The sequence below is a fragment of the Pithys albifrons genome, chromosome 6, assembly GCF_047495875.1.
Source record: "Pithys albifrons albifrons isolate INPA30051 chromosome 6, PitAlb_v1, whole genome shotgun sequence".
Lineage (NCBI taxonomy): Eukaryota > Metazoa > Chordata > Aves > Passeriformes > Thamnophilidae > Pithys > Pithys albifrons.
In genome coordinates this window covers 22,886,988-22,908,329 of record NC_092463.1, presented here as the reverse complement: position 1 = coordinate 22,908,329, position 21,342 = coordinate 22,886,988, and the positions used below count along the sequence as shown (strand labels likewise).

General features: G+C 45.7%; 1 protein-coding gene and 1 long non-coding RNA gene across 2 annotated transcripts in view; one reads left to right on the top strand and one right to left on the bottom strand.

Annotated features, from left to right (window-relative positions):
• SPTLC2 (serine palmitoyltransferase long chain base subunit 2) overlaps window positions 1-5,946 on the bottom strand; it is a 72,517-nt gene extending 66,571 nt beyond the window's left edge. The window contains exon 1 of the mRNA XM_071557756.1: window positions 5,767-5,946. Within this exon, the coding sequence (XP_071413857.1) occupies window positions 5,767-5,856 (90 nt within the window). The 5' untranslated portion in view covers window positions 5,857-5,946. The remainder of the gene's footprint in view (window positions 1-5,766) is intronic.
• Window positions 5,947-18,971: 13,025 nt separating this feature from the next.
• LOC139673632 (uncharacterized) lies at window positions 18,972-19,987 on the top strand. Its single transcript, XR_011698163.1, has 3 exons — window positions 18,972-19,239; window positions 19,373-19,601; window positions 19,887-19,987. It is a non-coding gene; the product is annotated as an uncharacterized lncRNA (long non-coding RNA).
• The last annotated feature ends 1,355 nt before the right edge of the window (window positions 19,988-21,342 follow it).

Here is a 21,342-nt window from a genome sequence, read left to right as displayed (position 1 = left end):
GGAGGACACACGATGCTGTCCCAGGGGGGATGGAGAGGACCAGGCCCACCACTGGCTCACAGGGTACCTCAGGAAAGTAAAATGTGTTGTTCTGGGTCTCTCCTTTCTGCTTGAGTTCGTCTCCCTGGAGAATAAGCTTCTTCTTAAGTAATATGTAGTTAAGACAGTAAAGTTTGTGTGTTCGTTAAGAAGTGAGGAACTTGTTGTAGACTTGTGTGAGTGTATATTTGTACTCTCTTCTAATTGTCTCTTTCTTTCTGTAAAATTATATGTAGTTTTAGTATAAATGCCATTTGAAGTGGTTTTTTTCTTTCCCCTCTCTTTTCTTCCCTTTCCCTGGTGTTAGGAGGAAGCCTTTTCTCTCTGTGCTTGGGGGGGTTGGCAGTTGCTTCTCTCAAACCAAGACACATACTGTCCGAGTAGATACAGTAAAAAAAAAAAGAACTTGCATACATTTAAAACAATTTCTTAAGAGCATTTAAAGCTTATCACCAGTTATATCTGAAATGGCAATCCCAATATAATACATGGATTTTAACACCTCACCCAAACCAGCTTCTCAGTAGCACATACTCAAACCTACAAAGCCTGTCACTTCAGTAGCTGCCATGGGCATTTGTTTTCATACCAGCACAGAGACACAAACTCTGAACAAGTACAACACTGGCACTACATCTACTAATTTAATATGGTGGTCTCAAATATTCATTTAGCCAGGGAAAACGGTGAGTAGCTGTTGCTTCCACAAAGGCTTAGACTTTTTTACAACTGAATTTGATATTATAAAAAAATCCTTGTGCACAGATACATTTTTTCAGAAAAAAGAGTTCTATCAATTAAAACAGCTGAACAAGGTTGCAGTCTTTTCTAGGTCAGCCAATCTTCTCACTTCAGTTTTAGGTTACTGACACAATAAATGCAGTCAATCACAAAGCCAAGCAAGAGGCAACAAGTAGTAATTTCTTTCCTCAGGTCTGATGCAAGCCTCAGTACATGTTACAAGCCTAAGGGTACACATTTCTACAGGGGTTCAGGGATCAATACTAATGTCTAAACCCGGACACTCTCCTGCAACCCATGAGTTTATCTCTTTAACCAAGTCAGAAGAGACTTCCAGTGGCCACCATGTCCAAGTCCCAGCTCAAAGCAGATCTAATTACAAAAGGTTGCCAAGGGCCACGTCCAACATCGTCTTGAACTCCTCCTTCCAAGCCCTCTGGGCAACTTCTTCCAGGATATTACCACTCTCATGGGAAAAATGATTTTCCTTATATATAACCAATATTTCCCATTCTTCCAAATTACACCTGTTGCCTCTCATACTACTGCCACACTTCCAGCAGTCTGACCCCATCTCCTCTGTGTCCTGTAGCCAGCTAGATGAGCCTTCTCTGCTCCTAAGGCTGAGCAAACCCAGATCTCTCAGCCTCTCCATTTCCTGGGGGTCCTTCACTGGATTCACAGATTGATGTGGCTGTGTCAGAGTCTTTCCAGAAAGCTCAAAACTGGACACAGTTTGCAAGATGCTCACAAATGCTGAGTAAGGAGGAGCAATCACTTCTTCATGAAGAAGGTAATGAGATTTAGTTTTTTGGGATCATTTTTTTAATCAGAAATATTTGCATTTAAATTTGCATGCAAATGTGAAAAAACCACCACAACTCTGTACTAAAACTCCTTTTCATACCAGTGGACAGGGCAGTTATTTACATCTTTATCTTATCCTAACTTTCATCTGAAACAAGGGCTTATTCACATCACTGCTACCACCAACTCACTGCAGCAAGAAACATTTCCAGTATCATCTGCAGTCATCCAAGTGTGCTCTCCCAAAGAAGTTACACTAACCTGAATTCCAGCAAAAGCATCTAAAAAATCACAGTGGTGTCAGTTCAGCATCCTGAATGCAGCTCCATCCAAGATGAAGCTCCCCTGCATCCTGAAGCATCCCAGCAGTGTAACTGCTCTCTCTGGCAAGAGCAAGCCAGGACCACAGGACCACACAAGCTGTTTCTACATGTACTCACCAAAGCTTTCAGAAAAAAAATATCTGCGCTGCCCATTTTAATAGCTGTTAGAATTTAGGACTTGGGACAGTTTGAAAGGAATGCAAATCCCTGACCTCCCACTCCTCTCAACCAAACTATTTCTTGTCTTCCTGAAGAAGGAGTACCTTGTTTTTCAGAAAGGCACGCATGCAGTAAGTGCTCTGGAGGTTGCTGTAGGCATTTGAAAACCTTCTAGAAACATCAGGGAAATTAAAATTTGTTTATACAATGCCAGCTCCTACCTGACTAACTTGGAGAGACCTGGCACAACAGAAAATAAGAACTCGATACCTAAAGCCTATAATCCAACTACTTTTTTTTTTTAGTTTGAGATTATTTCTTCTCTGACTTCTAGAAGCATAACAGAACTATTCTAAGGCGAGAAGCTCAAATAAGGAGTGAAAAATACAACATTACTAAAAATCTGTTGGCAATAATAGGTAGATTCTAATAAGTTATCATGGAAAATTAGGGCATCTTCTCCCATTGAATATGTCCCAATCCTCCTATTTTAAGCAAGAAAATTCTTTCCAGATGCAGCATTAGAAAACCACTAGTCATTTGCAAAACACACCTATGGAGAAATACATTCCAGTTCAAAATTGCATTGCAGAAAGAAGTTGTTTCCCTGCACTTTTTATTATTCCCACAAGTGTCTTGATAGATCATAAATACCATCTTTCTACTGAACTCACTTAACACTCCCCAACAGAACAGATGGACATAAAAAGCAGAATCATGCACACCTTGAAAATGTAACTGCACAGTTCTTTTACTTAAATTTGCTTTCTTTCTCCTGCCTGTGTTCATTTCCTCACATCATTACAATACCCTTTGAGATGTCAGGATTTCATCTTACAAAGCGCAGTTATTATACCAAAGCTTTAAATCATTTTTAAACCAATCCTTGGATTACTATTTTTTCTAACTGTACACAGTCAGAAATCAGTCACTTTTCTCCAATATTCCACAATTTTTAACTGCTTTACAATTCTTGAACCTCTTTTAATTACAGTGTTCACAGTGAGATTGTTGCACTCACTGAATTTGAATCTCTAATCAGATTAACTTTAAATTAACTTTAAGCAGGACCAAAGTAATTTGAACCCAAGACTTTCCAGGAAAGCAAAGGAAAGAGCTGTTACTTATCTTAGCATTTCAACAGAATGGTTTTTTTAGCATGCTGAAACCCCAACTTCAAATGGTCACTTTCCCAGTCATTGATGATATTTCATTAATCTCCAAGGGAGCCAAGTCAGTAACTGCAATCTCAGTAGGCAGCTCTCCACTTAGCAGAGTAGGATTAGCAGTTCAGAAGGAGATAAAGTAATACAGCCTCTTCAAAAATTAAGGCAAACAATTTCACCCTCTTCTGTTCATGCTGGAGAAAGTAAAGAACCTACTCTGTGTCAAATACCACTCTCAGTGGAGGGAGCATCATAAGGAAACGCTTTAATCTTTACCTTTTTTTTAGAGAAAAAACCCCATAAGAACATATACAAACAAACAAAACATAAAAACCCCCAAAACTTACACAGGTAACCACAGCAGATATGTCCTAAGTAGGAGAGGACTCCTTTTTTCACTTGTTAAAAATGGGTAAAGCTTTCCTGCATTATCAAACCCTACTGGGGCTGCTACCCTGTCTCTAAGCTCTCCTCTCACAAGATCAAGAGTTTTCCAGATAAATTGTCAGGGACTGCAATACTTCTTCACACCAATGTTTTTTCTTGCCCCTCCTGTTCCCATCATTTTAGCTCAATCTCTTCTTGCCTCACTTCTCTCACGAATCCTGTGATAGGCTTTCTTGCAAAAGCACCATTCTTTCTCTCATTCTTACTTTTTTGGGGTTTTTGCCAAGTAGGAATTGCAGTCTTGCCTGTAAGCCACCTCCTTCTTGGTACTTCATTGCTTTGCATTCTGTGACCTCTCCAGCTGCAGATTCCCAAGTGCTGCATGTGGTATGTACATAGTAGGTACGTACATTCTATATACATACAGAGACAAATACTCAACACACAGTAAGCACTAATATGTTTCCCTCCTCCTGTGTAAAGGCCCAACAGTCAAAATTCAGAAGGCAAAAGACCAATTAAGTACTCAAATCCATGATACATCAGCAATCAAATCTTTTAACAGCTTATCACTACTGATGCCATTTGAGAAAGCTGTACATGGTTAGTTCCCCTGAACAGTCACTTCTTCCAGTCCAGTTCTAACATTTAGACCCTTATTTTAAAAGTTAGCAACCTGGACCACATAAAATTGTAGAGAAAAGAATGTAAGACTCCTAATTATAAATCTCTGACTAACAAGCAGTTGCCAGAAAGATAACAAACTTTCCTATAGTCTTCTTACATCCTCTGACAATGTCACTACACTTTGGTTTTCTTGTGATTTTTTGCGACCATTTCTCCAAGAAAACACTCTCTCCCTTTAGAAATAGTTATTCCAAACGCCTCAGGCCTCCAAAACATACCCAAGCATAGGATCACACACAAGCTACCAACCAACCAGAACATCTCATAAAACAGCAAGGTTTCTAAGCTGCCCCAGTTTGACATCTCTGGTTTTTCCATTCAAATGCTGCACCTCCCATGTTTTCCAGTTAACACAGCTGAACAAAACCCTTGAGGGAGAAGCTTCCTTACTCCACTTTTCTGTTCTTCTGAAGTAGAAGAACACAATTGTATCCAGACCAGTTTAGAAAGTGCAATGTGGGGAAAAACACTCACAGACCACTCATCATTACCATGCTTGGTCTTAGCTCAAAGATTTACATCTAAGGTTTCACAGCCAGCAGTGCTTGCTGTTTGAATGGCAAGACTATCAGTGGCACAGCTCCCTGACCCAGCTGCAGCCAACACTGCTGCCCAGAGAAGCTACTGGACCCTCCTCCTCCATTTGTTCACTCCCAATACTGTGCTATCACCTCTGAAGGGCCAGGGCAAGACTATGAACATCCATCAGGAAAGAAATGCAGTAATTATCCTCAAGTAAAGACAATTCGGGGGAAAAAAAAGTTTGGTTTTACCCTGCATCAGTTCTCAATGTGGTTCACACAAGTGACTGCACAAGCCTACACTGGAAAAAACAGAAGGGACAGCAGAGGGCTGGAAAATTGAGAAACAGGAGGGATGACAACAGAGGAAGGTTTTTCTCAAGAAGCTTCCAAGGAAACAACCTATTCCATACTGCTGGGACTGACCTCGTGTGAACCATGAAGTTCCCTACACTGTAACACAAGACTTGGAGTGTTCCGCAGAGAAACAACTGGAAGTCTGAAAGCACAAATACAGAGTGTCAGCACTGCCGGATGGGAAGTGCTGCATCAACCTCCAGCTCTGCTGCGGAGTGAACACCCCGCTCAAGGCTACTCGTACCCACAGCCCTGTGCATCACACCTGTAATAACAAAACAGCAGCGAAGAACTGTTAAAACCTTCCCCTCCAAAGCACGGACCTACTGTGTGATAGCGAGGTTTAAGTTCAAAGCCCTGCCGCGAACAGAAGCCTCGCAGCAAAGTTACGGCCGCGAATCGAGAGCCACTCATCTCACACGCACCCGCAACCCCGGGGAGCGCGCACCGCCCGGCACTGCCCGCCCTCCCCAGGCGCGGCCGGCGGGACAGCCCGGCCCGGCTCTGCCGCCGTCCCGCACGGCCACGCCGCAGCTCGGTGGCTGCCCGGGCCCCGCCGCCGCGTCCCCCCGCGCACACCTGCGTGCCGGGCGGGCCACGCACGAAGCCGTTGCGGAGCGCGCCGTGGGCGCCGCATCCGTTGGCGCGGGGCCGCTCGGGCCGCTCCATCGCGCCGGCCCCGCCACGCCCGCTCCGATCGGCCCCGCTCAGCACAGCCCGGTCCGGCCCGGCCCAGCACCGGAAGCGCCGCTCCCCCAATGGCCCGCACGGACGTCACGCGCGGGGACAGGCCCCGCCAGGGCGCGCCGGCGCGCGTGCGAGGAGGGCGGCGGGCGGCCAATGAGAGCTCCGCACGGCCCCCGCGTGGGCGGGGAGCACCGCGAAGGGAGAGGTTCACCCAATCGCAGAGCGGAACGCTGCCGGGAGGCGGGGCCAGGAGGTGAACATTGTCCAATCACTTGGAAGAGATAGGACCGGGAACGAAGCGAAGGGACGAGACAGCCAATCACAGCGCAAGGAGGAGGGAGGGGCGCGTGCGAGAAGCGGGACCTGTCCAATGGCGAAGGGAGTAGCGGGGCGGGGGCTGAGGCGGCAGCCAATGGGCGGGCGCTGGGCCGGGAAGGGGCGCCAGAGGCGGCTGCGCGGCCCAGAGGCGTGTGGGGCGTGGGGAGGGACGGGGGTGGCTATAGGAGTGGCACAGGGATAGCTATAGCTATAGCAGTGGGACGGTTATAGCTGTAGGGACAGGGACAGTTATAGGGAGTGGGACAGGGATAACTATAGGAGTGGCACAGGGACAGCTTTAGGAAGTGGGACGGCTATAGCTGTAGGGACGGGGATAGTTATAGGGAGTGGCCCAGGGATAGCTGTAGCAGTGCCCCAGAGATAGCTATAGGAGTGGCACAGGGACGGCTGTAGGAGTGACATGGCACCGCTTGGCACTCCCCCGTCTCGCAGCTCCCGTGGCGTTTCTCCCACGCGCCGCTCCCTTCGCCTTGCCCCGGGGCTGGAGCGGGACAGAGCCGGGGGGGGTCCTGGAGCTGCTCAGTGTGGAAGGAGCGGATGGGGGAGCCTGGGGATGCCCCAGCACGCCTCGGGCTGTGTCCTCTTGAAATCACCCGTTGGAGCGGACGGAGAGCCCCGGGTGAGAGCTCCAAATAGCCTTTAAGGGAGGTCAGACGTAGTTTCTGTAATGCCCTTCCCAGCAACTCGGAGTCCACCAGGATAGGGAAGGCACTGGTAGGGAATCCTGCAGACAAGAACCGGGCAGAGCTTTATCCCGTAGGATTTATATTCGGGCTGAAGACTGCAGTGAGGCTGGTCACGCTGCTGAGTTGTATGGTCCCTGGCAGCTGGAGCTGCCCATCTGTTCTCTCTGCCCACGGCTCTGTTGAAAAACCAGCCCAGATTTGTGTACAAATGTGCTTTCTGGCAGGATTTGGAAATACGTACTTTGTTCAAAGACCAGGTAAATTAAATGCTGTGTTTAGTTCGGGGGTGGGTGTTACCAACCTCAATAAAGTTTGGGTGTCCAAACACCACACAGACAAGGCCAGAAGGAAGGTGCTCTGCAAACCACAGGGCACCTGGGTTTGTATGCTATTAAACACTTGTGTGCATCTTGGGAAGGGAGTGGGGAGGGGTTCCCGAGCTGAAGCAATGTTAATTGGCAGAATGGAAATAGCCTGACATGTTTAATCACACACTGAAAACATGGAAGAGTGTGAACTTTGATTTCTCCGACATAATTGAGAGGGAAGGGCTGTGGTGTTTCTTAGTCCTTGCAATCAGGAAAAAGCAGAATGGAGAGTTAGCAGGTTTAAGCAGATGAATTTGAGAGAATGGGCTCATCATTACCTCTCTGATTTTCTTCTATTGATGCTTATTTTTCTGTATTATATCTTGGAAACCTCTGTCATGGATCTCATTGTAAATTTGTTATGAACATGGAGTCCTAAACAAGTGAATTAGCTTCTGTGCAAGACAGGAATTTTTATTCCCTCAGAAAGATGGGAAAGCTTCCCAGCCTGGCTTCAACCTATTTGTAAGCAGCAGTATGTGTCCATTATGCTTCATACCTCTGTGTCACCCTTGGGCAAGAGGGCTTTTTGTAATGAGGGGTACAAACACAGCCTCAGGGGTAACGTGCAAGCTGAGTGTGAGACCTTGTTCCTTTTCTTGCTGTCTGTGGCCACTCCTGTACCTTGACTAGCACTGAAGCAGGTATGGACTTGCTTGAGCAGCACGTGTTCTTCACTTGGTTTCGGTGTGGAGTGAGACAGAGCCATCAGCTAAGATGGGATGGGCTGTGTTGCAGGATGGGACCCTGGGGGAGATTGGTGTCTCTAGGAAAGATACAGGGATCAGAGCAGTGAACACTCCTGTTCAGTGCTTGGGTGCTTGCACAGGTGGAGTGGCTTCGGTATGGGTGCAGTTGGGAGCACAGGTGCGGAAGAGGCACAGGGACCCCTCCTGCTGCTTTTTTAGTGGGTAAGCAGGGTTGGGCTTTTGCTGAGTTGCAGTAATCAATGAGGAAATTAACAAATGTAATAAATGAGTGAGTCAACAGAGAGAAGTGTGCTAGGGGACCACATACTGTAAAACTTTTTGAAGGATTTTCCCCCCCCATTGCCATAGTTGGCTGTAGGTATTTTCCTGCTGTCTCCTCTCCCTTTGAATAGAACAGATTGAATTATACTGACTAGTTTGTGCTGCGGAGTGCAGATGGTCTGCTAGTCTACCCTCACAGGGCACATGTGGGTCGTCATCCTCCATTCCCTGCTCACCTGTGCAGGGAGGAGTTTCATCTGCTAATGTCTTACTGCTAGAGAGGATAAGCTGCTTCACCTGTCAGGCACTGGATCTCAGTGCCCCATTATCTGTACAATTACAGCACAAACCCTTTTCACATGTAGATGTCTGCATACTTGTCACTTCATCTGTCCTTGGACACAACTAACCTGAACTCTTACAATGTGATGGTTTCACTTTTGGTTTAGGAAACATGAATAACATTAAGAGACCCACTCGGTTAACTCGTGTGGGACTGTGCAGTCTGACACAGCAGCTGCTGCCTCCCCTGCACACAAGACCTAATCGTGTTGCCAGGACCACCCTGCCCTGAGCATGGGGCCAGCATAGCCTGGTGTTTGAGCGGCATCTGTCCCTGCTGGCACAGGGCAGGGGACAGGGAAGGCCATGCTCACCCTGGGGCTGCAGTGACAGATGAGCCCAGGACATTCATGGAGACAAGTCCCACCATGGGGATGCCATCCCAGAGCACACCTACTGCCACAAGCAACACCAAGCACATCTCACAGAGCTCCTGGAGTCACACCTGTGAGCAACTCTGATACAGCTTCAGCTGATGCACAAGACACCTGTGTACACAAGTGGCTGTAGTTTTTGCCTTTGGCCTATCAGTTACAAAGTTGAGAAGCCAAACAAAATCGGGACAGCAAATCCCAGTTTTAACTTTCCTTTCAGGTCTGAAAGATACTATTCCTATGAGCTGGCAGAACAAACTGGCTTACTCTGCCAACTGAATGAAGCAGAAGACTGTATCAAAAAAACTGATGAGTCAAAGGAAGAGTAGACCATAGGTAAGAAGTCAAGACAGACAGGGATTGCTGCACAGCAGGCTTATGTCAACAGAGAGCTTATATCACTGACATGAGTCAATGACTAGTATTCTAACTCTCTGTAGGGTTAGGAATCACAGAGGAGAGTTGTGAAGTTTGGAGACAGAAGAAGGGCAAGTTTAGGAAGGACTAATTGGGTAGCCACTGGGACAGAGAAGCGTAGCAGAAAAATATTCCACTCCAAGATCCCAAACAGAGAGAACAAGGGCTTTCTGCACTGATCATTAGAATGCATCAGAGGTGTGATTGAGGGGAAGAATTTCCTTTGAGAAAGGAGAGAACTGAAAACTGACACAAAACTGAGTGTGTGAATGATGCTAGCTATGCAGAGTCTTGATAGAAGGTTGCAAGACAGCTGTAGTCAGAAATAAACCTAAGCTTTTATTTTTGCAATTCAGAAACAGAATAAGCACCAGCTCAGCCACTGCATTCAAGGCAGTTAAGAGCAGGCAGGCTGCTCTGAGAAGGATCAGTCTATATTCATCAGATACATTTCCTCTTCTTCATTTTCAGCCTCCAGGTGCAGGCTGAAGGAAGCACAAAATTCATGCTAAAGGTGTAGCTGAAAAGGCTGCAGTTTGGGCAGGCCAATGTGGTGCTGTGAAGTGAGTGTTCTTACTGTTTCCTGTTTTTCTGCCATGGTTACAGCAACCTAGCACCAAAACTGCAGGAACTGCCCTGGGAAATGTCTCCAGGGGAGCAGTGAATGGTTTTCAGCTTGGGTCTGAATGGCAGAATGCACCTAAAGAACGTAGCCTGTTCCCTCTCTCCCAGAACAGTCTGAAGCATAGGAGAAAAATGAGCAAAATGTGGAAAGGTCTCTGGGGACCTCATAGCCTGGAAAAAGTTGATGGTTATGAAGATGCTCAGGAAAATTGGCAAGTCCCTAGGTAAACTTCATGGAACAATGAAGAGGTCCTGCTTGGAAGGTTGGCTAGCCTAGTGTAGGGATGACCAGATTTGTTCTCAGCATATTGTTATAAATAGGTTAAACCACCTGTGCCCACAGCAGATTGCTTCCTTCTGGTGGAGGCAATGGGAGGTGGGTACATCTTTCTAAACAATGGAGTTGGTTGTTTCAAATTTAGCTGAGCTGAGAATTGCGCTTCTGCTCCAGGATTGATCCTCTCTGTCCTAACACTTGATGCTGTGAGTGGTACAGTTCTGGGCTCACCACAGCTGTCGTTTCACTGGCTTGGAAAGTAATACTATTCTGGAAATTTTTTAACCTCCAAAGCTATATAATACTAAAAAGACTCTGTTCAGACTATTTTCCCCTCTTTTTTTTTCTTTTTTTTTTTTTTCTTTTGGCTATGAAGCCTTGACTGGACCTGTCTTTTGGCACTGATTTGGACCAGAATTTGTAAACACAGTGAACAGTTTGCCATTCGGTCTGTTTGCCTGGAGAAACCAGGCTAGCCAACCAGATTTGCATAATGTTTTTGTGGTGAAATGGGAAAGGATTCAGGATGGGAGGTTTGTAATTGGAGATGCAAGAGGTCAGAGAGGATATACCAGGAAATGAAAGATGTGTATGAATATGGGTCTGGTGAGCCACAAGAAAACAGAGATGTAAGAGGGTATGGGATGATATCTCTTAGGATCAGGGTGTTGGCTGGCAGAACAGGGCATGTGAGGGCATCCAGTGTGGCAGAGGGGATTAACAACAGGCCAATTTTACCCCCTGCTGTTGTTATTTTTTTATACATACATATTAGTAGCCAAAAATTTAATCCTTCAGTTAGGAGAGAAGCAATTAACTGTATTTACCTTTTTAAAAAAATATTTACAAAATATATATAAGGTTATGTTTCTAATGGTGTAAGGGAATCAAGCAGCAGGGGACTATTTCCTTGCTCATGGCTCCAGCTTTCTGTTGCAACAGGGTGTTTTCGGTCACTCAAGGAATCACTGGCAAAAGTATTGGCAAAAGCAGGTTTAATATTAAATAATACAAAGCTCATTGGCAAGGTTCACTCTATGACTAACTAGATGGTTAAAGCACACAGAGAAAAATCAGACTAAGACCTAAATATCAATCTAAACTTAAAATCAGCAAAAAATTATCCATGTGGAGGCTGGGGATGGTAAAAGGGTTAGAATAGGAAAGGATAAAGATAAAAAAACCAAATAAGACAGACCCTCCTGTTGAGTCACAAGGTTCAGAGTCACTCCCTTGCCAAACTTAGCTCCAGACTTGACCAACAGTTTAAGCCTGAAGGGTTTGACAGCACTTAACAGCACTCAATTGGTAGCTTAATTTAAAGAATTTAACAAAAGAGTCTATAGAATTTTCTATAGAACAACAGTAACTCGCAGGACTAACCTATGAATCTCAAGTACTTAAGAATCCAGGAGAACAACATTCATAGCACATTTGCTATAGTGTATTCACGCTTGCACACACACAAATGTGATGGAGTATGTACAAGTTATACACCTGTGAAAAATTCCTGTCAAATCCAGTGAAGTACTTATGTTGGATGCCTTTGCATCTTCTCATTGGACAAAGGGTTGAGCTTCCAGGAACAGAGGTATCAACCAAGGCTCCGTCACTGGCATTTGGCCACAGTCCTCCAAGTGTAGCAGACTTGAGAGTTTGTGAGCCCTGAGAGACATCCCAGTCACTGGGAGATTGCTGGTCACAGCCCCCTGCAGTCCCAAAGAGCTCAAAGGATCTCATTTAGGACTGCTGTTTATAGGGTCACAAGAGAGTTGGCTTTAGTCATAGTTGTTTTTCCATCCTGGCCTCAATTTGGGTTATTTTTTTTAACAGACTTTTCTGTGAAAGTTTGATAACAAAAATGTTGTTTCACTTGTTATTCAGGCAAGAAGAAGAAGTTTCCAAGGCTGTTAGTTGAAAAACAGGAGCTCATTAGACAGTGTAAGTTCCTAGGAGTGTTTCTGATAAGCTCAAGAGGGGATCAGTCCTGGTGTTGTTTGTCAAGGCTGTGGCCTAATGAGCAAGACCAGAGGTGGGGAGGAAGAGGGCATGCACCACCATACCTTCTTCCAACCAGTACCAAAGAGCTGTTTTTCTCTGGGCTTTACTCAGGATTGACTACCAAGATTGTCGTAGTTTTGTTTGGAGCCTTATTTTCTGTGCTTTATCTGCTGTTTCTCATGTACCCTGCCCCCAGGACTCCTGTACAAAACAGCATTCAGAAAGTCATGTCTGTTCCCATCCTTCCCAGTTCAAATTTCTGGATGTTTGCCTCTCCTTTGGGCAGTGACTTGTGCAGTGTTTTGGTATGGAGACTGCAGTTTCTCTGCAATGGAACCAGACTGTATCTTAGAGCCAGCTTAAGGCCAGCAGTAACATCCACCTGCTTTCATTATGTTTCACCCAACCCATGACACCGCCTGCTTTTTCTGGAGTCTGTGTGGGTATTTTGTCTTTTCCAGATCCCTTACTGTCACTGTGGAGCCAAGAAAGGCTGTAGCCTCAGGAACCATTGTATTGCCACTGAGGGAAGCTGGTACGAGTGAAGCTTCCTAGCAAACATGATGGGTTTGGTCCTATCATGCAATTCTCCCTATATCCATGTCAGATACATAGTTTAGTAGAGCAGGAGAGGTGTATTTGGGAATGAATAGCTGAGATGTGATCAGTTATTTTATTATTCTTGGCTTGTGCTGGTTTTTGTAAATGGAAATACGACCTGACAGAGTCTGATGTCAAGACACCGGAGTACGGGCAGAATGGAGGTGCACTCAGTGGAGCGGCAGTTGGAAACAAGGTGGCCTCTGTAGAGGTAACCTCTGTAGTTTCTGAACCTGTGTTGGGTCCTGTGATGTGTTGTTGATCACCCGTGCTGCTTCAGCTTTCATGTCCACCCTCTACGGACATTCATTGTCACCGGTGCCTATGGCCATTCAGGGGGAAGAGTGGAGAAGCAGCACAGTAGAAACGTTGTCTCATGTTCAGTTACTTTCTGACAGTACCTCGTGCATATAAATAGGTCTCCCTCCTTCAGGCTCAGTGCTGCCTGATGCGCTCATTCCTGACCCCTTCACCTCAGTGCATGGGTGATTTGACCTCATACAGTTGACGTGTAAAGGCTACTATTTATTGACTCACTTGTCTCCCTGTCTGTAGCAGTGAAAAAAGTCCTTTGGCTGTAATTATGATCAAGATCTCACTTGTCTCCCTGTCTTTAGCAATGAAAAAGTGCTTCAGCTGAAAACTACGATTAGAATCTCTGCCTTTTTTGACACCCACCTTGAGTGATATTGAGCCAATGAGTTCAGTTTGTTTGTGCCTGGTCTTCTTAGTCCATAAAATGAGAGTGGTGAGACCATTACCCTCCCCGCCCTCCCTTCCCCCCACTCAGGATGAACTGAAAGGCTGCATCTGTGCGGTATAAACAAAGTCCTAATTTACATGTAAATGCGTGTGATATCGCTGTAGCAGCAGAGTTGTAGCAGTGAAGCCCTCCTTGTGTGCAGGCAGCTTAAGTCAGCAGAACGAGGCTCTTTTTTGAGCAGAACTTTACCAAGCACCATCAGCTATATCAGCAAAAACATTGAATACCAATATAGCTACATCCTCATTAGGTCCTAGAGTCCCATGGAATTTTAATTCCTAACGTCTTTTTAGGTACTTAAATACTTTTGAGGATCTGGACCTACCTGTTGGCACTATGGAATTACCCCTTTCCCATCGGAACCGTGGCAAACAGGTTTAGAGCAGACACGGTCTCACTTTATCAATGACTGCAGAGTGCTCTGAGAAACTCTGGTAAAGGGCCTAGAGCCCAGCAGAGCATGATCAGGCTACTATGGCTGACTTCAGGGGCAACACAAATGCTGCTGCTGCTGCTTCTGACAATGCTGTTGTTACTGCAGGAGATTGCACAGGCACTTCCTTATTCATGTGTCCCTGTGAGAAGAACAGAACAAAAAACCGTGTTGCCTTGAAAATGTGTCTGTTGATAGTTTTCATCTCATCCTTTACTAATGCTATTTCAAAGGTAGCACATGAGAAGACAGTATAGTATAGAGAAGGGGAAAGACGGTGAAGACAGTACACAAGCACCTGAGTAGTGACAAAACCTTAGCTTGGAGAAAGAAGAAAGGAGCAGTTTGTCTCCTTTCCAGTATCAAGCAGTTTTGCGGGTTCTCATTCTCCTACATCTCTTCTTGAGAAAAAATGGGTGAAGGAAGAAGATTGACAAGTTGACAAAAGTCATGGCTAAAGGAGCTTTTTTTTTTTTGTGGTCAACTTTCTACCTTCAGAGTGAGTCAGTTCAACTCATCCAACAGAAAATTATCCATGGAAAATTGACTAGTTTTCTTTCAGGCTGGTGAAGTGAGCTGAACTGACTTGGTGGCTGAAGAAAGGTGGCCATAGATTAGACTTAAGGGGAAACTATTCCATCTGTGCAGCAAACTGCTTCTGAATTACAAAACCTGGTATTAGGGGTGATAGGAGCACAGAAAGAAGAAGCTACCTAAAGCTCAGTCCAGAGGAAAAGGTCAATACAGGAAAACAGAAGGCTGCTCCCTCTTCTTTTGGCAAGGATATTATTATCTGGATAAAAAGTAGAAAGGCTTTGCCATAAAGTAAAATGGGGCAAGGGAGGGAGGTATTGAACAGAGCCCTTAACTACCCATTGCTAGGTAGTTAAAAGGGTTCCCTTCAAATCCAAAGTAAATAAAAGCCATGCTTAAGTTGAGAAGAGGAAAGTTGTTAAAAGCTGTTCCCCACCAGAGGGGAAATCTATCCCAGGACCAAGGATGGATACTTGGGCTTCCATCAGAGAGACGCTGGGACACTGCAGGCAGAACTGAGTGCTCTTGCTGTCTTTTCCACTCACATGGCTCACAGTGTGCATGTGTCGATCAGCATCAAGCAAACAGGGCAACAGGGTGGCTCTGTGCTTGAGCCCCAAGTCTCAAGCAGGGGAGAGATGTCTGTGTCCAGCAAGGGTAAGAGGCAACTATGGGAAATGTCAATATTCACAGGAAAATCACATCTCCAAGCCAAGATGCTTCAGGCTTGAGTGATTGCTATATCGGGCATGGCCATAAGAGGGAAGTGTGTGCTCAGGCATTAGAAGCTTTCTCTGGGCTGGAGCAACCCCAGCTGTGTTGGCTGTGGGCTCTGCAAGCAGTGTGGACTCTGCGTGGGTCCCACCTCCTCTGGAGGGCTAAAAGCAGGGCCAATGCCCCTGGAGGCACCTGAGCTCAGCCACAGCCAGGTGTACAGGTAGCAATGATGGGATGGGGTGAGAGGGTAGTAAGGGTGGGAAACGGAACCATCACTCGCTGGAGATAGAGGAGGATGAGAAATGCAACCCTGACCAGTCCTAGGAGAACTGGTGCTGCCTTGTCCAGAGCTACTGGGCAGCTCAGTGGTGAAAACTCACTTCAGTTTTCTCCTCACACATGTACGCAACCAGATGGCTGGTGGTATTAGCTGGATCAAACTCAGATTAGGGCATTCAGGCTTGAGGATGGTGATATCAACATGCTTTTAGGGGGGGTAGGGGACCTCAAGAGAAAGAGAGCTGAAGTCAGCAAGGTGGGCTTGAAAGGTTTACAAAGAGGAACATGGATGCAAGAGGATATGGGCAGCATCCATGCTAGTTCCCTAAAGGAGATGTTTTGCCTGAAGCACTTCTAGTAGCATTTTGTAGGCCACATGCATAGAGCACACAAGCTATATAACAGAAACAAGTGGGTCTTGGCTGTTAGCAACCCTGTCAGACTCAGGTGACTGTCATCCTCAGTGATAAGCCATCCTTGACTGTGTGCATTTGCTACATGCTTGTTAAAACTCACCGCAGCACAAGGTAGAAAAGGGCTCTTGCACAATGCAATATGAGAACTTGAGGCTTCCAAGTCTATGCCTGCTGGCTTCTATAGGCCCTGTTAGCTGGAGCTGTCATGTACATATAGCTCAGGAGTTTCTACCTGCCACCTGGCTGAGGGGAGGTCTGTGCCCACCCTAGTGACACTGCCCAAGCTCTAATCATACCAGCACTTTCTGGAAATGCTGAGGGAACCTGATTTGGCAGAGGTAGACTGGGAGAGGTGTTTAGGCTGTGTCTGGTTGTGTAAGTGGGAGCCACATTTCATCTTATGATATGAGATGAGATGATACCTGGCTGTTGTGTAGCAGAGTGAGGAACTCTGTGTGGTTCCTATCAGCCATGGTCCTGCTACACTATAAAATCAATCACTGCTGTTCTGGACTTCTGTTTCCCTACTATCACCAAAGGACCGAGCCCTCCTGCAGGGACCCACAGGATACTATGAGAAAAAACTGAATTGAGATTGATTTCCTATAGTTCCCTACCAAGAAATATGAGCAGCAGGGTCCAGTCAGGAGCACCAATCTGAACACCAGCTTCCCATGAGTTGGCTCTGCAGAGAGGCACCCAGGCTTCTCCTTATAGATCTGCTTCTCAGGGATATTTTTTTCCTCAGAGGCAGAAACAGAGTAAAATGAATGAGAAAGAGCTGAATTTATTCCTTGTTCATGCCACAGCATGAAAACAAAATGCATCTAAGAATAAACTATACAAGAGGTGTAGGCAGGTGTGGTGGCAAGGCTGGGCAAGACAGGGAGACAGGTCTTTTGATTGCTGGCTAAGCATGTATTGATCTTGTGCTTGCAGATCACCTTATGCCTGTGCAGCAGAGGTACCTATAGTTGTAGGAACAGGGACTGTAAGCCTGGCTGGTTAACTAGCAACATAGGTGATAGTGGGAGAGAGCTGAGGGAATGTATATTGCTCAGCCCACACATGCTGTGTATCATCCATGGGCAACGGGTTTGCCCAGCAGGGATATGTTGTGTGTGTGGGTGGTGGGCAGGGAATTGTTGTGCCAGGAATGGCTGCATATAACCACTAGAGGTTACTTTGCAGTTAAATGAGGCAAAGAATCACCATGGCGACTGCACTCCTCTCCTGGACAGATGCCAGGCTTCCAGGCAATAGTGTTTGTGTCTTCCTCTAAAAACCCCAAACTCTCTCTTCCTCTTTTGAGAACTGGGTGAGGACCGTGCTGCCCTGTCTTCCAAACCGGAAGAATGGTAGACAGTGGGATATGGAGTGATTTCTGCACACTCCACCTTTCAGTAGAAGGAGGACGCTGTCTGGGTACCCCCTATGCTGGTGGTTGCTGCAGTGCAAAGACAAGAGGACTGTGCTTTGAATTACTATGGCACAGTATGGTTCTTGCACTATATGTCCATTTAGTGTCCTCAGGACCAGCGAAGTGTGAGCCAGTTGTCAGTCCTTAGGCACGAACTGTGTGTGTGCAGGGAGCTGTCTGTTGCAGGACCTCACACCTGTGCTGCAAGAGGTGCTCTAGGAGCATCACCATGAACAACCCCAGCCCTAGAGCATCCAGAGCTTGGAGCTCACCAGCAGCAGGTACTGCAAGGCTCCAAGGACAGAGAGAAGACAAAGGCGCACCAGAGCATAAAGCCTCCTTGCACCTAATGTGTTCACACTTGCTGTTAGTGCTCTGACTCAGTTGGATCAGGACATGTCCTGTGCTGTAGCTTCTGGCAAAGCACAGCTGCATCTTTCAGGTACCACAGGAGCTAAGGCGTGTTCCTCAGAGACCTCTACCTTTCGTCTTCAGAACCTTACTGCATTCTTTCATCAACTTTCTCGTGCTCAGAAGCCACGTAAGTTGTATCTCTCCAGTGTTCTCAGTTAGAGGTTTGGGGACATGGTTGCTTTGTGGTCTGTGGGGAAAACTTGAAGGAGGAAAGGCTTTAAGGCCTAAAAATATTCAGAAATGCTTGGTTTGGGGAGGAACACTGATGCATCCTGCACAGACCCATATGCAAAAGCTAGAAAGAACAAACCAAGTAGATGGTCATGCTGGTCCTGTAGGCTGAAGGTCCAGAGAGGTGCTGTAGATCAGCAGGTAGGTCCACATGTCACTTCTGCTGCACTGGAACATTGCAGACATGCAGAACACAGCTCGAGGCAAAGGTCCAATGCTTCTCCTGACCCATGTGCCCATTGCAGCATCTTCCTTTGAGTACTCATCTTTTCCCTTTAAGGATTTTTAGTTTAAAACACAGAAAAGCATTCTAGACAGTGACAAACAGTATTGTCATCTTGCAGAGGACTGGCAAAAGAACAAATAGCTGCACTTTAGTGAAGGTGAAGCAATCTCTCCACACAGCACAGACTTGCTAATTTACATGGTCATGAGGTCTCATTGGAAAGATATTTTTAAATGAAAAAGCAAGGAAATTATGCAAAATAGATTTGAGCATATTCCAGGACATAGTTAAATTTTTCATAGTGAAACCCAATAATAGATCAGTCTGTGTGCTATGGACCTCTCATCACAAAAATATATCACAGGAGGCTTCTGCTGTCTATTCTTGGCTGAGCACTGACCTTGGCTATTTGATCTCAATTAAGCATGTGTGTGACTAATGTTTCTCTCTCTTCCACTTTTCTGCTGCAGAAAATAACAGTCACAGAATCAGACACAGAGTACCTGCACAGTCATGCTCCGGAGGGGACCCATGGTTTCTCAGTAGGTTCTATGTCACATGCAAAACCAGCATTTCTTGTGTGAACTTCAGGGAAAGGAATATTAAAGATGTGTGAAGCCAGGGATTGCAGCCTTCAGCATTGAGCTCTTCTGCTGTTCCAGAACGATGTGCAGTGATGATTGCAGCTACAGGGAGGGGGGAGTAGGCCACAGGCATCAAAAAGAGCGTGCCATATCTTCACTTCTTTATGCTTGCTCACCTGAGATCCTTCTTTCCTTTAATTTCTTCCTTATCATTTTGACCTAGGAGAAGGGAGGAAGCGCTAGTGAATTTGACAGTAGTAGCAATAAGGCTATGCAAGACTGACTTTGGTGCTTGAGACTCCCATGCAAGCCAGGAGATGTCTGCAGACTGGTTCCACTTTCAGCTCAGGTAAATGCTGAACCATCAGAACAGCATGGCAAACTCAGAGCATAATTACAGTGGTGGGTCCTGGAGCATAATTACAGTGGTGGGTCAGGAACCAGCTTGGAAGTGATCATATCCCTACACTCATATTTGACAGGTCAGGTCTGGGGACTACAGACCAGTGAGCCTCACCTTTGTGCCTGGGAAGATCACAGAGCAGATCCTCACAGAAGATGTGCTAAGGCACACACTATGCCAGAAGCAAAAGAGCTGCCAGTTTGTCACCAGCATTGTGATGAGGATTTGATGGAGCAGTATCATTGAGAACAAGAGAAGACAGGTCTCCTACAATGTGGAACAAAAGCCTTGCTTTAGAAGGATCTGAGGTGTGTTTTCAGCTATCTGAACTGAAAAGGGGCTTATTTGTGTACAGCATTCATCAGGGTTTAGAATGGCTGCAGATTATTTGCAGTAGCGTGGCTAAAATCCTCCCCACCTGTCATAGACACCCGACAATCAGCACTTCTGCAAAGTCAGGTTTCATCATAACAATGAGAACAAGCTGACAACTCAAACCAGTCATCACAAGATTGGTGCAGCTCTCTGACAGTCTTTCCAGACACTGGTTATATCTGACAAAAGGTCAGGCTAACATCTGACTCTAATCTTAGGGGAATGCTGTCTGAAAAGCCAAGGGGGAAAAGAACAGTGAAAATGAATGTGCTGACTGGAGTGGCAGAAAGCTGTACCTCAGCTATCTTAGACACTGGAACAAGGTAAGACAATGCCAAATCAGTTCTGTCTGCTCTAGAAATGATGGGACATGCTACTCAACACCTGGTAGTGAGAGTGTGTTAGATTTTGCTGCTTGTGCCATATTCAGTGGATGTTTGTTCCCATTCCTCTGCTTGCCTAGGCTGTGACCAGTCACACTTTTTCTTTGTCCTTGGAAGAAACTGTTTCCAAACATTTTTCTGTTACCACTTCTGCTAAAATGTCTTGATGTTCCACTCCACAGGTTTCCTTTTTTCAGCTCTATTCCATGATTCCTAATTCCACAATCTCAAATGTGCAAGAAGCCATCCCATCATGAACTAGCAAGTCTTTCCAAAATTTAAATTCTCTCTGGAAACAAAGCTAAGTCTGAAGCTTCAGCAACAACCAACACCTCTGCCTGGACTGATTGGTTTAAGCAAGAACAGTGATTTGAAAGATGAGTCTCCTCTCTAGGCTCTGTGCTCTCTTTTTCCTCCTCCATCATTTCAAAATCAATAGCTGTCTCTGATCACCTCCCCTCCCTCCAGACCCTGCTCTTTGCTACCTCATTTTCATTTTAATTTGCCACAGCAAAATTGCAGTCATTTTTCCCCCATCCTAATTAAGAAGCCTATCCATTAAGAAGGAAGACAAAAACAAAACCTTCTTATCTAAGCCCTTAACGCAGAACAGAGAAGGAATGATTGGTGAGATGATCACCTCTAGAAAGCCAAGGCTTTTATTGATTCTTCTGGCCTTCCTCAGTAAATACAGAATAAGTTTTAAATTCACCTAGGAGGAAGCTAAAAGTTATTGTAAAGTACTGACTTCCCAACATCGGAGAAGAAAGAAGTTGTATGTCTCTTAGGCTGACTCACTTTTTATTCTCTATATGTAGTTCAATAAGAGTATTTGGAGAGTGTTTCATTGTGCCTCACAGATTCATGGAATCATTTAGGTTGGAAATAGGCATAAGCCTATGATCATGAAACAGACTAGGAAAGCTGTATTGTGGGCAGGTGGCAGCAGCACTGAGCACTTGAGTTAAGGAAATAAGCATGGGGAGTGATGGTGAAGAAAGGCACAACCTCAGTGCTAAGATGTGTGATTACAGGCACAAAAAGGCAAGGGCTACACAGAGAAGCTCAGGGAAGAGTTCAGTAAACATGGGGATTTTGTGGAAGAGGACATTCAACAGGCCCTTGGGAAAAAGTCAGAGACAGGATAGTCCCTGCTGACTTGGCGAAAAAACAAATGGGAAATGTCTCCACAAGGTCAAAGCTTTCGCTGTCCAGTGGAATAAACATCTCTTATTCTGCAGAGAGATAAAACTACTGCAAGCTTTTCCAGACTTTATCCTGTCCCTCCTTC